The 15680-nt window shown below is 49.1% G+C and overlaps 1 protein-coding gene across 7 annotated transcripts in view; it reads left to right on the forward strand.

Moving 5' to 3' along the window:
* Positions 1-15680, forward strand: part of Agap1 (ArfGAP with GTPase domain, ankyrin repeat and PH domain 1) — a 436703-nt gene that overhangs the window by 369129 nt on the left and 51894 nt on the right. For all 7 annotated transcript variants that reach the window (XM_051190767.1, XM_051190761.1, XM_051190762.1 and 4 more), the window contains 3 exons: positions 6343-6497; positions 9328-9418; positions 14833-15055. In XM_051190767.1, the coding sequence (XP_051046724.1) occupies positions 6343-6497; positions 9328-9418; positions 14833-15055 (469 nt within the window). The remainder of the gene's footprint in view (positions 1-6342; positions 6498-9327; positions 9419-14832; positions 15056-15680) is intronic.

Here is a 15680-nt window from a genome sequence, read left to right on the forward strand (position 1 = left end):
CCATTCATCCTTCTAATTTGGAAAACAAACCCACTCAGCACCCTTGTTCTGCTGCTTAGACCACTGTGGAGTACAGCCTTGAGGACAAAGATTTGAAGGCCTTGGTGAAATCCCTCTTTACCATCCCCTCTGTGAGGCCAGTATCTGCAAGTGTCCAGCTCTTCCCTCCTACCCCTTCCCCTGTCTCTGTATTCATCGTCATCAGGTGTCTCCTGTTAAAAACAGCCGCCACATGTTTGAACTATTTTCAGCTGCCTATAGCCCTTTAACCCTTTGTCTGCTAGAATTCCACAAAAATAATTGATGACTGATTGGCCCATTAACCTTTAAGGGGAAAAAAGTTTGACAGCCCAGACTTGTGTAATGAGGAGGGATTCCCTGTGAAGTTGGTCTGATGGCTGAGATGTTCGCCCCTGAGGAGGCAAAATTAGCCCCCCGGGGCCTCGTCTGCATAGAAACTGGACACAATTAGTGCGATATCCGGTGTTATTAATGTCATTGGGAATAATTGGGCAGGTTGGTTTCGACAGGTTCATGGCTCTAAAATACTATTATAGTGGACCTTTCCACAGCCAACCGTTAAACACAGAAAACTGTTTAAGCCCCAGGGAGCCCAATCACTGTGTTAGTGATCTGGGGACCAGGACTACATAGCCTGGAGTGTTAGGCTGGGTTGGGGTGGCCTTTGGGCTTGTCCTCAGGGTGAGGAATAACTATGCTGGTGTGTCCGTCTGGAACTAAGAATGTGCTCTTAGTGTATACACCCACACTGTCTTCTACAACTTGAGTCTCTTAATGAATTCTGCGTAAGCTACTACTCCTGTCGCTAGTAGTTGTTAGTATTTGCAAATGACACCAGAGAATAAAACACCAAAACTGGCCCTTCCCACTATTCATGCCCTTGTCATTTGGGGCTGGGGTGGGGGCACAGCTGCCATCTCACTGCCCGGGAGGCAGAGGTGAGGCAGGAGATCATGAGTTTGAGGCCAGTCTGGGCTACACAGTGAGACCCAGCCTCCAAAGGCTAATAAATAGATAGATAGAGGATGGTGGCGGTGCTCAGCCCACTTTCTGGCTAACCAGCATCGCACTGCCATTCATACTTATGATCATTATTTTAAATCCGTTTGCTAGAAAACTCTAGTGTCATCAGGTGTCATCTTACAAAGTAGCACAGCCTTCTGGCCAGTGGGGAATTGACGGGCGGGCCCTACGTCACCTGGTGACATGTCTGAGTGTGAAGAGACAGGAGCATGTTGCATTGGGTGTCTGTTGTCTCAGTCACCACCTCACTGTGGAACTGCAAGCATGGATCAAATCAGGAGGCCTCTGAGGTGCCCTCAGTAAGATTGACTGTCATCTGGCAGGCCCTGCCAGTACCCGTTCACTGACTCTCTCAGAATTTGTTATAAGTGACAGAAACCCTTTTAAAGGGGAAAGGCCATAAAGACAGTAAAACATCCCAGCTGCATGGAGGGGCAGCTGACTGGAGGGGCATCTGGGCTTGGGCCCTGGACGGTATTGGGCTTCTTAGCACTTTGATCACTGGTGACAGGTTGCTGGCACTCAGTGACCTCCACCAGAGGGCAAGACCACACCCCTTGGGTATGCAGCATGCTTAGGTTTTGCGGGCTAGCATCTGTTTCTTTCTAGAATTAAACATGTGAGTGTCACATCAAGACCCAGAAAGTTCTGGGTTTCAGAACATTTTTGCTCTTGAGTTTTCAGATTGCTTTATGGCCTCACTCAGTACATTAACTCTGGCCTTTGCTGTCCTCTCCCAAACTCCTTTTGCTAAATGCAATGAGCAGACCTCACTCTAGACCCCGATAAAAACATGAAGCCGGTGAAAGGGGCTTTCGGCTTTAAGAACTAGAGGCATGCTCCCCGGGAGTCTCCAGCGAGTCGTTACCCAGTGTAACTTACCTCGGCTCCGTTTCACTCGCCCAGTCGCGCACCCAAGTGCATTCAGCATGGCAGGGCATCCAGAAGCCGGCTGGTACATGTGTTGGACAGTGCTGGCTGTTCCAGAGAGATGGGGTTGAGGGGAAAGCAGACTGAGAAGAGTCACAGCCTGGCTGGACGCTCACTCACGGGCTTGGAAGTGAAGCATCAGAGGGAAGAAAGGCATCAGCCATGATCATGAGGGAGAGCAGAGGAGGACTGAGCACAAATGTGGCTACTTTGCAGGTTGTGTGTGGTAGCACACTGTATGGAGTGGAGTAGAAAGGTGTCTGTCTGCAGGGTGTGCATCCTACACAGAGGTCAACACAGCATAGGGAGACTCTTAGAGCTTTGAGTGGAGTGAGGGAACCCTGACAATCCCCAAGGAGATATGAGAGGCAGCCGTAAGGAAAGCAGAGAGGTGCAACGGGCAAAACACCAGGGACAAAAAGGAGGGAGAAAGAGCTCTACTGGACGTGTCGGAACCCCGGTGCTCCTGGGAATTCTGTCCCTTTGGTTGCCTATGCGGAGAGAGGCACGGGCTCCCAGGGCAAGGCAGAGCCAGACTGCGCCGCCTTAGCTTGGGTAGCACATTGCAGCTACCCAAGCTGGGATCAGAACGAGGCAGAAAGCTTGGTGCTGTGTCCTTGCAGCACTTGACCTGGGTACCCCGCCATTGTTATCATTTTGTGTTCTGTTACCACGTGTGCGTATACATGTCACTACATGTCACTGCTAAGTGGGATCCTTCAAGACCACCTTCTGCCTCCCCAGACACCCAAGGCATGAAGGCAGTAACTGAGAGCCCTGGGACCAAGCCTGCACCTCAGTCAAGCCAGTTTAGTTTCTTGACTTCCAGTTCACAGGGCAGCTCATGGTTCGGGCTAAAAATGTGGGCAGAAATCCTGTAAGGGAGAGCAAGCAGTGTAAAGAGGTCTAACTGGAAGGCTCATGGCTGTCATTTCTTCACTGGACATGGTGGCATCCATAGGATCAGCGGGGAGGCCCTGGCCCTGTCAGGGCAATAGCAGTTCTTACCGTCCTTGGGCTTCACAGATGTAAGATGATGTCCAGCCATGCACAAATGTCCCAGCAAACAGTATTCACATCCACCGAGAAAGTGACTGAGTGCCCCTGAGTTCCACCCATGAATTGTATACCTTGTCCCTGCCCTACGTCTCCCTTCCCTGGGGATTTTAGGTACTGAATTGGGTGCTGTCTTTTATCAGCACCTCTGTCTGATAAAAGTTGTAATGAATAACGTCATGACACAGAAGCCCCGTGAATCAAGAGAACAAGTCTTTTTAAACCCACAGATGCTGCGGCTCTCCTGGTAATTACAGGGTGTGGGTGCAGGCCCGCTGTGAAGAAATCTGTCTGAAGTTTGTAGGGTTTTTTGTTTGTTTGTTTGTTTGTTTTTTAATGGAAAACACAACTAGTGCCCATGTCCGAAGGCCTTAGGGCTTCCTCCCCAGCCGCCCTCCACACAGTAGGTGGACTTGTTCTGCTTCTACACAAACATGGGCCTCATTTAAGTACCATTCCTGGACAGCACCTGTAGCTGGTTTGGGGGTTTTGTTTTTCCTTTTCCTTCTTTGGGGATCTGCCACCAAGCTCCCAAGTAAATACACAGAGACTTATTTATGAATGCCTGGCCTTAACTTGGCTTTTTTCTAGCCAGCTTGTCTAACTTAAATTATCCCATTTCTCTTCAGCTATGTTTTGTCTCTGGGCTTTTCACCTTTCTTTCTTCCAAATCTCTTCCTTGGCTGGGTGGATGGCTGGCTGGCTGGCTGGCTGGGTGGGTGGGTGGGTGGATGGATGGATGGATGGATGGATGGATGGATGGATGGATGGATGGATGGGCAGCAGGGTGGATGGATGGATGGATGGATGGCTAGGTGGATGGCTGGGTGGCAGGGTGGATGGATGGATGGGTGGGTGGGTGGCAGGGTGGCTGGATGGCTGGCTGGCTAGGTGGATGGATGGATGGATGGATGGATGGATGGATGGATGGATGGCTAGGTGGATGGCTAGGTGGATGGCTGGGTGGCAGGGTGGATGGGTGGGTGGGTGGCAGGGTGGCTGGATGGCTGGCTGGCTAGGTGGATGGATGGATGGATGGATAGATGGATGGATGGATGGATGGATGGATGGATGGATGGATGGATGGATGGCTAGGTGGATGGCTGGGTGGCAGGGTGGATGGATGGATGGCTAGGTGGATGGCTGGGTGGCAGGGTGGATGGATGGATGGGTGGGTGGGTGGCAGGGTGGCTGGATGGCTGGCTGGCTAGGTGGATGGATGGATGGATGGATGGATGGATGGATGGATGGATGGATGGCTAGGTGGATGGCTGGGTGGCAGGGTGGATGGGTGGGTGGGTGGCAGGGTGGCTGGATGGCTGGCTGGCTAGGTGGATGGATGGATGGATGGATGGATGGATGGATGGATGGATGGATGGCCCCTGGTGTCCTCCTCTCCTCCTTTTCTCCCTCCTTGTCCCTCTTCTTTTCCCTAGGTTTCTCCTCCTATCTATTCTCCCTGCCTGGCAGCACCACCTGTCCTTTCTCCTGCCTTGCTATTGGCTGTTCATCTCTTTATTAGACCAGTCAAGTGTTTTAGACAGGCAAAGTAACACAGTTTCACAGAGTTAAACAAATGCAACATAAAAGAATGCAGCACATCTTTGTATCATTAAACAAATGTTCCACAACACAAACAAATCCAACACATCTTAAACTAATAACCCACAACAAGCACCTGCTTTTTGAACTCTTATTACTCAGGCTCCAAAATACAAGAACCAAAGAGATCATGACAGAACTCCGGAAACCCACAGGCCCAGTGTTAAGCAACCTAACAACTTCCTTGGGCTGCCTGCATGTCCTGTTGAGCTCAGGCCACACTCTGGCCCTGACACAAGCTCAGCTTCAGTATGAACACCCAAAAGGGCTGATCTGCCAGAGCCACGACTCTGAGGTCAGCCTGGTCCCTCCTAGGCACCCGTGCGTATCACTGCTACAGAGCATGACTGAAATGCAGCTGCTCTAACCCTGCCAGGGAGTCGCCGGCCTTTGCGGTGTTGGAAGATGTGGACGTGTCTGTCAGCTGTCATCTGTCAGCTAGAGGGTTTGCACACAGGTGTGTTCACCTGCCCACCTTCCAGGTGGTGGTCAGTGTGAGCCCTGCTCACGGTTTAAAAAATTCAGAGAGAGACATGTTGCTTACAGTGTAAGCTTAGTGCTGGTACTTTCAGAATACTAAAGACTCCACACTAGTGTGTCATAGTGGTCGCTGGCAGAGACAGTGGTGGTGGTTGCAGAAGTCTTACTTTGAAGACCTGAGCAAATCATTCCTGGGTGGTACCCAGGGAGTGGGGCTTGTCGGCATCAACAGGATCAGGGGAGAGGCACTGTGCCCTCGTCAGTGCAGAGGCGGGGTATGGATGACTTAGCTGATAAGCATGCCTGCAGGCTACTCTTTCCCTGTGATTACACATGACCACACAGCCCCTTCCAGGCCAATGCTAGAAACTCCCCTGAGATGTGTGAAGAAAGGTCCAGCCTTGGCTTCTGGCTGTGTTTTCCTAAGCAGTGCTACCTCTGAGCAGGCACTGAGAATAAGGACCGAGTACACACACCCTCCTGTGGCCAGGCTGTGCTCTGGTATTCTTATGCACAACATTTAGCCAATGATAAACTCAGTAGAAGCTGCCTGTGCCCGATCCACAGAGGATGAAATGAGCCTCGGGGGTAGAACTTAAAAGGCAGAGGGACAGGTAGTATCGCAGGTTGTGGACCCAAGCCTCTCTTCCCTTTCAAAACAGGTGTCTCCCTGTGTCCACCCAGCCAGACCTGAGTGCCCTAAAGCCCCTCTGAGTTGCCTTGAGTCAGTCGCTTTGTCCAAGTCGTAGCACCATGAGAATTAAAGCTCCTGCTGACATTTGCTCGGCCCTGGAAGGACACTCACCTTGGTGTTGACAGGAGTGCAGGGTTCACCCAGACCCACACTCAATGCTCCCATCGTCCAGCTTCACATCTAGCAGACCTAACTCCATTTTCCTCCCACAGATCCAAGGGCCGGCAGCATGTTGCAAACTTGTTTTCCTAAGTTGCTTGGTCTGCACCCACACAGAGACCCTGACATCCCACGCTGTCTCTCCTTTCTCCCTGCCCCACCCCCCAAGCATTGCCTGAAACCTAGTTACTGCTGGTGGCTTTTGGAAGGCGGTCTTGAGTGTTGGCGGGTGTGTGGATCAGATCTCAGCGCTCCCATCCTGTGTGTGCCGCCAGCCCCATGCCGGTGCCATTGAATCCAGAGGCACTTGTGACAGGATGGGCTCGGGCGCTGCCGTCTCATGAAAGTGAGCTCTTCATCCCTCCTCTCTGTTCCAGAGCAAGAAGAAAACTTTGAGTTTATCATTGTGTCCCTCACTGGCCAGACATGGCACTTTGAAGCCACCACATACGAGGAGCGAGATGCATGGGTCCAAGCCATCGAGAGCCAGATCCTAGCCAGCCTCCAGTCCTGTGAGAGCAGCAAGAATAAGGTGAGGCCCTCAGCAGGCTGCCCCGAAATCAAGGCTGCCGATCATTAAATGGGAAAGAAGGCCCATGTGGAGCCCCAGGTGGGGGACAGGGGCGTCAGATGGCTTGTGTGGATGACAAGACCCAGGTATGCTTTGTGAGGAGAAAAAAACTAAGTAATTGAAAAGATAAAAACACTTTGTATCTACAAACACCATGCATGTGTTGGTGTCCTGGCTTGGCCGTCTGTGTGTGGCAGGATGTCCCTTTGCTGTGGCAGCCAGCGCTACGTGGGAAGCTTTCGCCTCTCTCCCTAGGTGATGCAGCCTTTCGGACTCTGCCTGCTTATGCGTCCATACTTATTTTTTTTGTTGTTATTGTTTGAGGCAGAATGAATCAGAAAAAGACACACAGACTTAAAAGATGCCCTATTCTGCCCTCATAAATGTCTCGAATGTCAGGGGGATACAAACGAAACGCAAAGGAGTTTGGATACGATGAATTTTCTGTTTTTTTTTTTTTTTTTTTTTTTTTTTTTTTTAAGTCTGGCGTATGTTTCATTCAGTAATTAAAAAGAGTTCTCTTGCAGTTGTTTGGCCAGACATAAAAGTGTGTTTGCTGCATTTTCTGGGCCACTGCCAGGCTATCCTTCCTTATGCTGGCCCTGTCTTTCCCAGCCGGTTCTTTCCATTTCAGTCTTTGAACCCTTAGATACTCAGAACCCTTTGCTGACCCACTGAGATTCTTGGTGAGCATTTTGATTTTTCAAACTGTGATCGACTGGAAACCGAAGAAAGACATTGCCATCGCCTGCAGTTTCATTTATAAGCATTTAAAGAAAGCTCTGCTCGTGATGTGTGGCCAGCTTTGTCATTAAGAAGGGAGTCTGTTTTTCAGAGACAGGGTATGTTATTTTATTACCTTCTTGAGCCAGGGTAAGCCAGTCCACAGCCATTATTATTATTATGTAATTTGCTTCTCTCTTGGAAGACAGTTTATACCCAACTGGGAAGAACCACTGTCTTTTATTCTGAGCTCTCTGGGTTCTCAGGTCAGATCCCTATCCAGCCATGATGTGTCTCCCCACCTCACCCATGGGCACAATGACACCTGCCCTCTGCAGGCTTGCAATTCTAGTTTCAGAGCAGGAAGAGGACATGTGCTGCTGGTCGGACAAGCGCATACCCGTTATTTATGGAGAAATTAATCTCACACATTCTGACTGAAGCCACACCCCTTCTCCTTGATTCTAGAAGCTCTGGGCAGTGTTGGCTTCTCCTATTTCAATTCCTTGAGAGCTTCTCCCTGTTTGCTACTCTGAATCCAAATAGTAGGATGTCATGGGATGCCAGCCCACCAAAGCTGTCCTCTGTATTCATGGGCAAACATAACTTGTAGATGTGGCTTCCCCTGGGAGGAGGTTCCCTTGAGCAACTAAAGGACAACAGACACACACCTGGACAGCTGCTGTTAGAGGCGAAGCACCTAGTATTTCAGCTTAAGATGGAGCAACCGACCAGGGAGTCACAGACCTGTACAAATTCATGAAGAAAGAAATGGGGGAGATATCTAGACCTCCCGTATGTATGTGTGACACCCCCAGATGCCAATTCAAGTTGTTAAATGTTTTCTGATTCCTAAAGGACATAAAAACACAGAAGTACATAATGCAATAGCAATGAATAAATGATAACTTACTGTTAAGTAGCAAGCAATAAATTGTTTCACATCCTTCTGTTTAGCACAAGATACCTCAATTTGTGAAGACTGCACACAAAACGGAATTTATTCTAAGTTCTGAAACTGATCAACTTTTGCTTGAACTGTAATATCAAATGCTTGTTGAATAAATAAAACTTTTAAAATACGCATATCCTTTCCCTCTCTACCCCTTTGCTTCTGGAATTTCATCCTTACTACATAGTCAGGAACATGTGTAGAGACTTAGAGGAAGACGTTCTTTGTAGCACTGTTCAGGGTTGAGGATGCCTAGAGCAGTCTGAATATACAGCCAAGGAACTTGCTATGCACTCACTAAGAAGACTCCTGTGCATGCACTTAAATGATGAAGTTGGAGGCTCTGTTGACATCAAATGGCAGACAAATATTACTAGGCAGGAAAGGAAAGCTCCAACACAATATATACCTACCTATCTGGCTTTCCTACAATGCCTGCGTGGATAGATATGTTTAGGAAAACAGCCAGAGGGTCTCTGCGTGACCAAATCCTCTTTATAAATGCTCTTGTCTTTTCCCATAATTTCTAACTTTCCTATAATAGGTGAACCTTTTTTAAAAAAAGTCTCTTCTGAGGACCATAAAGTATGCTTAAGAATGAATGCCCCTGCCTCCCTCCAATGAGTGACTTTGATTTTGTAGCAACTGAGAGACTGTCACATGAGGGAGAGACTCTCCTGGCTGTGATGTGTGGTGTGGTTGCGGGTTTTCTCATGAAGAACCAGGAGACAGCTCTACGCACGCTGATTAAGGCCTGACCCTTGACTGATACACAGATTATTTTCTCCTCACTCTTTAATCTTCATACCAAGTAGCTATATGCCCATGAAGGTGTATTAGCCATTGACATTCTCCGAGAAGCAGTCTCTGGTTCATTCACAAGTGATGGAGGTCTCATTTTGGGCAGAGTCCATCTCAGCCAATAATCCTGACATACGACTTGTCCCTCTCCCTTATGAACTTCCCTAAGACATCAGAAAGGGAGTCGTTGTTTGGAAATTGCACACGGCTACACCTGTGCATAATCCATTTGGTTTTTCTCTGACATTGTTAGGAGATGTACAGATTTCTCCTGGCTGCTCATCTCTTGCATTTTCTGTCTTCCTTTGTACCTAGTCCCGACTAACCAGCCAGAGCGAGGCCATGGCACTGCAGTCCATCCGTAACATGAGAGGGAACGCCCACTGTGTGGACTGTGACGCCCAAAGTAAGTACACGGGCCTGACCGTGTCCCTAGATCTGTGTTGGCTGTGGCACTGAGGGCTTGACATTTGAATTTGGGTTTTGTATGAACATGGTGTTCTTCACACAGCCTTACTGGTGAAAGATGCCATTTCTTACACACTGGACTGCTGTGTGCCCGCCCCGCTTAAGCCTCAGGTATTAGAATGGGTAAAGTACTGAAACTGTAATTACTGCATCCCTTGGAGTTACCCCAATCTGTCACACTTTCTGACGGGTAAAAGGTAATAATTCCCCTTGAGAGTGAAGTTCCCTTCTTGTATCTAGGGTGTTGGGTAAAGCCTTGTTTTAAGTCTGCTGCCTCAGAAGCTATGTTGAGTAAACTTGGCTGGTTTATATTGTTGCATAGGGTCTTGAAGGGAACGGGGGCGGGGAGGGAGGGGTAGGGAGTGCAGTTCTAAGGGGGTGCCGGCTCAGGTGATAGATGTCTGGGAACTGAGTGAGCACAGCCTGGTCACAGCCTAGTGGGCCCGCCCAGTGGGCAAGGCATAAGCCCCACCCATGACACATGGTCCTCAGCCTTGGGGAAGGAGCAAAAGGGACCTAAGTCTTTGAGATCTTGACCTCAGAGTAAGCTTCCCTCCAGAGCTGGCTCCTCAGAAGGGCCCCGAGGAAAAGTGGAGGCCTCCCTGGGTGAGCAGAGAAAATGCCTGGCAACTCAGGCTGGAACGGATGAAGATGATGAAGGAACTTGGGATGATGGGATCATTATGCATCTGTGGGGTGGGGGGCGAACTGTCCACAGCTCACAGCAGGAAGAGACTCTGAGCTGTTTTGTGGGGGAGGACCTGCCCGGCCGCAGCAGCTCACTATCTGATAAGAGAACAGCAGAGTAGGCCAGAGACTTGCAGGTGGGTCATGAGCATCACCTCAGGAGACACAGAGGGCCCTGGCCAGCAGGCTGTCCAGGCGGCCTGGCTGACCACAGCCCAGCGGGAGCCCGTCCTCAGGGCAGGAAGGGCAAGCTCTTCAGCTGACTCCTCTGGGCACTGCTTTAAAGGCTCTCTCTTTGTTTGCATTTTTTACATTTTACTTTCAAAACGTGAGATGGAGAGAAAAGAACATTTATTTGAAGTGTGTTTTTTTTTATCCAAAACTTTCCTTAAAGCAGACTTTTTTTTAAAGCATAAAACCTGAGACATATTTAAAAAAAAAAAAAAAAAAGTGGAGATTGATGTCTGTAATTGTTTCCAGCATGCAGCTAGAGATTCCTCAAAAGGGAACCAGTCTATGGCTTTACAGCAACTGTGGTATGTGGCAAATTGGAGGTCACAGGTCCTTCCTGAGAGGAGGAGGGCATATGCATGCTAAGGGTGGGCAGGACGGGGAGGCCATGAGATCAGACCATAGACAAACCCATACGAGCTAATGGGATGGCTATGGTAAAGCCGCTCACCAAGTACGCTGAATCCAGTGCACAGGTGGGCTGTCTTCTTGAATTCTCAAGAGTGACAGTTGTTATTGTCATGGGCCAGGACAGGGAAGAGAGAGTCTAGGACCACAGCGGTTTGTCCAGCAAGCAGTACTGTGTGATTCAGCCCACACCCTTCGCCAGCCTGTTGCCTCCTCGGAGGCCTTAAGATGCTTGGAGAGTGACGGGAAGTACATGAGGAAGCAGGGAGGGATTTTAAGTATAAATACCCAGTTTTGGAGCAGATGCCAGGAAACAGATCCACGTAGCCCACAGTGAGATGTGAACATGTTCACAGGGTGTCGAGGCAGTGTGGTTAAGAGCCTGTGGAGGCTGTATGCCTCTGACTGTAGCAGTTGCCCTTAGGAAGGAAGAAGCTCTGTGCACTGAAATCAGAGCCATCCCACACCTAAAGGGAGGTACCGGTGACATCTCTTGGTGGTATAACAGACAGTGTGACTCCCGGTAAAGCGCCACCTAGAGAGCCTCACTGGCCCACCATTGCATGTGTATCACCCTCTGGGGGTTGAGGATATGGCCTGACGACTTGAGTACAATGTGGGATTTGAGGCCACAATTGCTGCAGGTCACCAAGTGTCTCCTCTGCACACTCAGCCCATCCCAGGACATAGTTTGCAAAGAGGACATGGGGCCACCGTGGCTGTGGGCTGCTTGTCTGTAAAGAGAGACTCTGGTCCAGTAAATTTGGAAAAGTTAGTGGTGTTGTTTACCTCTCAGGGAAAGGCCCATCACTATATGAGCCAAGCCCAGCTCGTTCAAGTACCCACTGACCATGGAAATCTCTGTTGGGGATACCAGTTGCCAGCCACAAGGAGCATGTCTGGAAAGGGACCTGGGAAATCCCAGAGCTTGGAGACACACACACACACACACACACACACACACACACACTCACTCACTCACTCACTCACTCACTCACTCATTCCTACCCCTCACCAGTATGCCAGACTTTCCAGGACAAGGCTGAGAGGCAGACCAGCAGCCTTTAACTCCTGGCTCATGAAGCTCTGTCTTTGCCGGTGCTGCCCATACAATCAGGCTAGAGCCCTGTTGGTTCCCTTGTCTCACCCACCCACCTTCTACCATCCCTCCGTCCCTAAGATATGGGCTCTGCTACGGTGAGGCTGCTCTGTATTCACCCAGATATGTGTTGTCACAGCCTCTAATACCCAAAGCCGACAGGAAGTATGGACACACCAAGCTCTGCCCAAAGCAGAGAATAGGTTCTGTGGTAATCACCGTACTGCACTATGGGTGGGCTAGGTAGGTGGCCAAGGGAGCTGTCCTCAGGAAGGTAATTCTAGCTGAGACCAAAGGAAGAGCAGCATGCCAGGCAGAGTTGGAAGTGTTGTGCACAGGTTGGTGGAGGCAGCCAGGGTCTCACATGAGGCAGGGGCAAGGGGGTGGAGCTCAGTTCTGACTCTGTCTGCAAAGACTTTGGACTTGATCCCAGTGGCAGGTGGTAGCCCCAGCAGGTTTTGAGTCTCCAGGTTAGATGATTGGGCCTGCCACATTCCATGGCTGCTGTTGGGAGGCGTCCTGCTAGGATCAGGATGTGAGCATACAGATGTGAGCTTTGACAGTCCCACCATGACGTGTGGAGATAGTAAGGACAAGAATGGGGGCTCAACTCAAGAAGAAAGGGTTGACTGGGAAGAGCATCTCTGGGGACAATGGAAGAATGAAGGTTTTTCTCCCCAGGTCCTGGGAGAACATGGTGATGTTGAGAGAGGTTGTAGGAACCCTGGTAGAAGAAACCATCATCGGGGCAACTGATATCAGGGAGGTCTGTGCAGAATGTTCCAGCTGATAAGCAAGGGAGGGTAAGAGCTGTTGACAGCTGTTACAGTTCAGGTTGTCACAAAAGCCAGGGTCTCTTCCTGAGTTTGCCAGGAAGAAAAAATAGCATCAGAAGAAATTACAGAAGCCAAGGTGAGGGCCAAATTGAGGGGGAAATGATAGAGAGAAAAAAAAAAAAAAATAAAACCAGGGAGAGAATCCCAAAGAGACATTTAACTTCAGCTGCTTCTGAGTTCAGCATCAGGAAATGGGTTTTGGACAAGAGGTCAACAGTGGGGTGAAGGGTTGTAGCCAGCAGCTAAGACAGCCCTGTCTCAGTGAACAGGGCTGATAGAGGCCACAGAACAGGAGCCAAGCTCTGAGGGATTGCACATACCAGGTGAGAGCCTTGCTGAAGAGGGTATGTGAGCTCTTCACAGGCTGAGCCTGCCTGCATCCATGCTGCCTTCTGTGCTGTACCTACTCATTGATTTTCTCATCTCTGTGAACACTAGATACCTGACAAGAAGCAACTGTAGGAAGGGAGGACCATTTTGACTTTAGTTTGAGGAGCCAGTCTGTCCTGTGATGGGGGTGAGGGCCCTCTGCTCGGCCAACTGTCTATTCATGTCTCAACGGATCAGGATGCACAGACAGCAGGAAATAGGGCTAAGCTCCAAACCCCAGGGCTTGTCCCACTAGATGCCCACTTCTTCCACCTAGGCCCCACCTACGGAAAGTTTCCCACCCACCCAAAGCAGCTCAGCCTGCTGGAGACCAAGTGTTCAAACTGTGAGTCTGCGGGAGACATTTCACATCTTCTGCTGCCTTTCTTGTCTTCACACGGAGTCTGTATGTTTCTGTATCCTGTTCCCTATGCTTCTGTTTGAGACCTAGGTTTTCTCTTTCCCCATCAGAACTCCCTGAGATCAGGGGCTTCTCTTCCAGGGCCTCTTCTGGGATATCAATCAGCCACCTTCTTGAGTTGTGCTGTCGTTAAATAACTGACTTGCTGACATTAGATTAGTCATCATGTGACCTTTGGTGGTCATTTGCCATGCAGAGAGGCCAGGAAATCTCCCCAGTGGGTCAAATCAGTTTTTGCTGGCTCTTCTGGTAGACTTGAATAAATGCCAGTTCTACCTGTGTGAGTTTAGCCTCTCTTCCTGATAGCAGAGAGAAGCAGAGCTCACCAAGGTCGGCCTGTCTTTGCAAAACACCTAATGATTGTAAGCTTAAAGCCAGCCTTGGGACCAAGTTCTGGATCTTCTGATCATAACCATCACACAATAGCAGATCTCCTAGGGCCCCCACAGCCATTCTCTACACAAGCCCATCATCCTACAGAACTGTATCCTGTCCTGTTAGCACAGCTCAAAACATACCCATCTGTCAGTTGAGGAGTCTAGGTCCTGATATAACTGTATTACCTGCCAGTACCATTAGAACCCAGCGAGTTGCTGTGATGGGTACCCTTAAGTAAGACCATACCTTCTCACAGGAGAGTGCCTCTTCCATCTTTAAAATTTGCTAACCCAACCAAGCTGCTCTAACAGTAGCAGAAGGGATTATGAGGGCCAATGTAGCCTCCAGGCGTGACCTGGGCCTTGGAGGTACCCAGTTGCCTTGTCTCTGCTTCTCACTCCATCATCAGTGGTCCACAGTGAACATCTCAGTACACCTGGCTTTTTTCTGATGTGCACCAGTTCTGAACCATGCAGCTGAAATTTTAGAAGAAAATTCGGGATTTCCAACAGCTGCCATGTTTTCCCTGACACCAAAAACAGTAGTGAGATACCTTGTCCACACCTGTGGCATAGAACACGCCCATTAGGGGTGGAGAGAGGGCCGGATGTTACCTGGGGGAACTAAGTCTGAGGAGAGGGCTCAGGGAGCTCTCTTGCTTGCAGCCTGGGGACAGGAGTACATCCGGAGTCGTCCTTGGGACCAGGAAACTGCTGGTGTTCATCTGTCTATGAAGTTACTTCTCCCTAAATAAACATCTGTTTGGCCTATTTGTTTATCCTGGTCCTTATTAATCATCAGTAGTCCTAAGTCATGTGACTGTGGGAACTGACTGCCTGGCCAGATGTCCCTAGGAGTCCAGGAACATTGAGTATGAGTGGTGGTGGTCTGATTGAAATTTGCTCCTGTTTCTCTTCCTATAGACCCTAACTGGGCCAGTTTGAACTTGGGAGCCCTCATGTGCATCGAGTGCTCAGGGATTCACCGGAATCTTGGCACCCATCTCTCTCGGGTCCGGTCTCTAGATCTTGATGACTGGCCCATGGAGCTGATCAAGGTGATGTCATCCATCGGGAATGAGTTGGCCAACAGCGTATGGGAAGAAAGTAGCCAGGGACGGACAAAACCCTCATTGGACTCCACAAGGTAGGAATGCACAGGTGCTCCACCAGCAGCTACACAGCTGGGCATGATCTCAGAGGCAGGTGGCCCTGGCAACCTATAGGAATGTCGATTAGCCTAGTCTGCAAGCATCGTATCTGAAATTGGTCTGGAGCAGACTGGATGATTCAAACTCCTTAATTTTTTATGTTTATTTTTGGGCCTTGGGGATTCCTCTCCTCTCTTGGAAATGTATTAGGCTTCTAATCTTATGAATATATTACTTTAATTAATATATTTCTAATAGGCACAAGCTGTGCTAACACTAATTATAAATTTTTGATTCTTTGGTTTTGTATTCTTTTGTACACCCTTGGTAAGCATCTTTTGGGTAACCAACCCCCTCACCTGCCCCTACCAACAAGTGAGTTTATGTTTAAGAAAATGTACTTTATTTGCTAACATTTAACTAAGTACAGTTAAGCATAATGCATGGAGACTCCTCATTAATGCTAATTGTTACCCAGGATAAAAACGCATTTATTTTGAGGCCAGTTAGTTTCCCATTTTTCATTTACAGCGATTATAAACCATTTTTGAGGATGTGCATACATATTTAATTCCCCCAAGAGGTGGCTAAAGTGACCCATTTTCAAAGAAGTCACATTGC

This window comes from Phodopus roborovskii, unplaced genomic scaffold (genome assembly GCF_943737965.1).
Source record: "Phodopus roborovskii unplaced genomic scaffold, PHOROB, whole genome shotgun sequence".
Classification (NCBI taxonomy): Eukaryota; Metazoa; Chordata; class Mammalia; order Rodentia; family Cricetidae; genus Phodopus; species Phodopus roborovskii.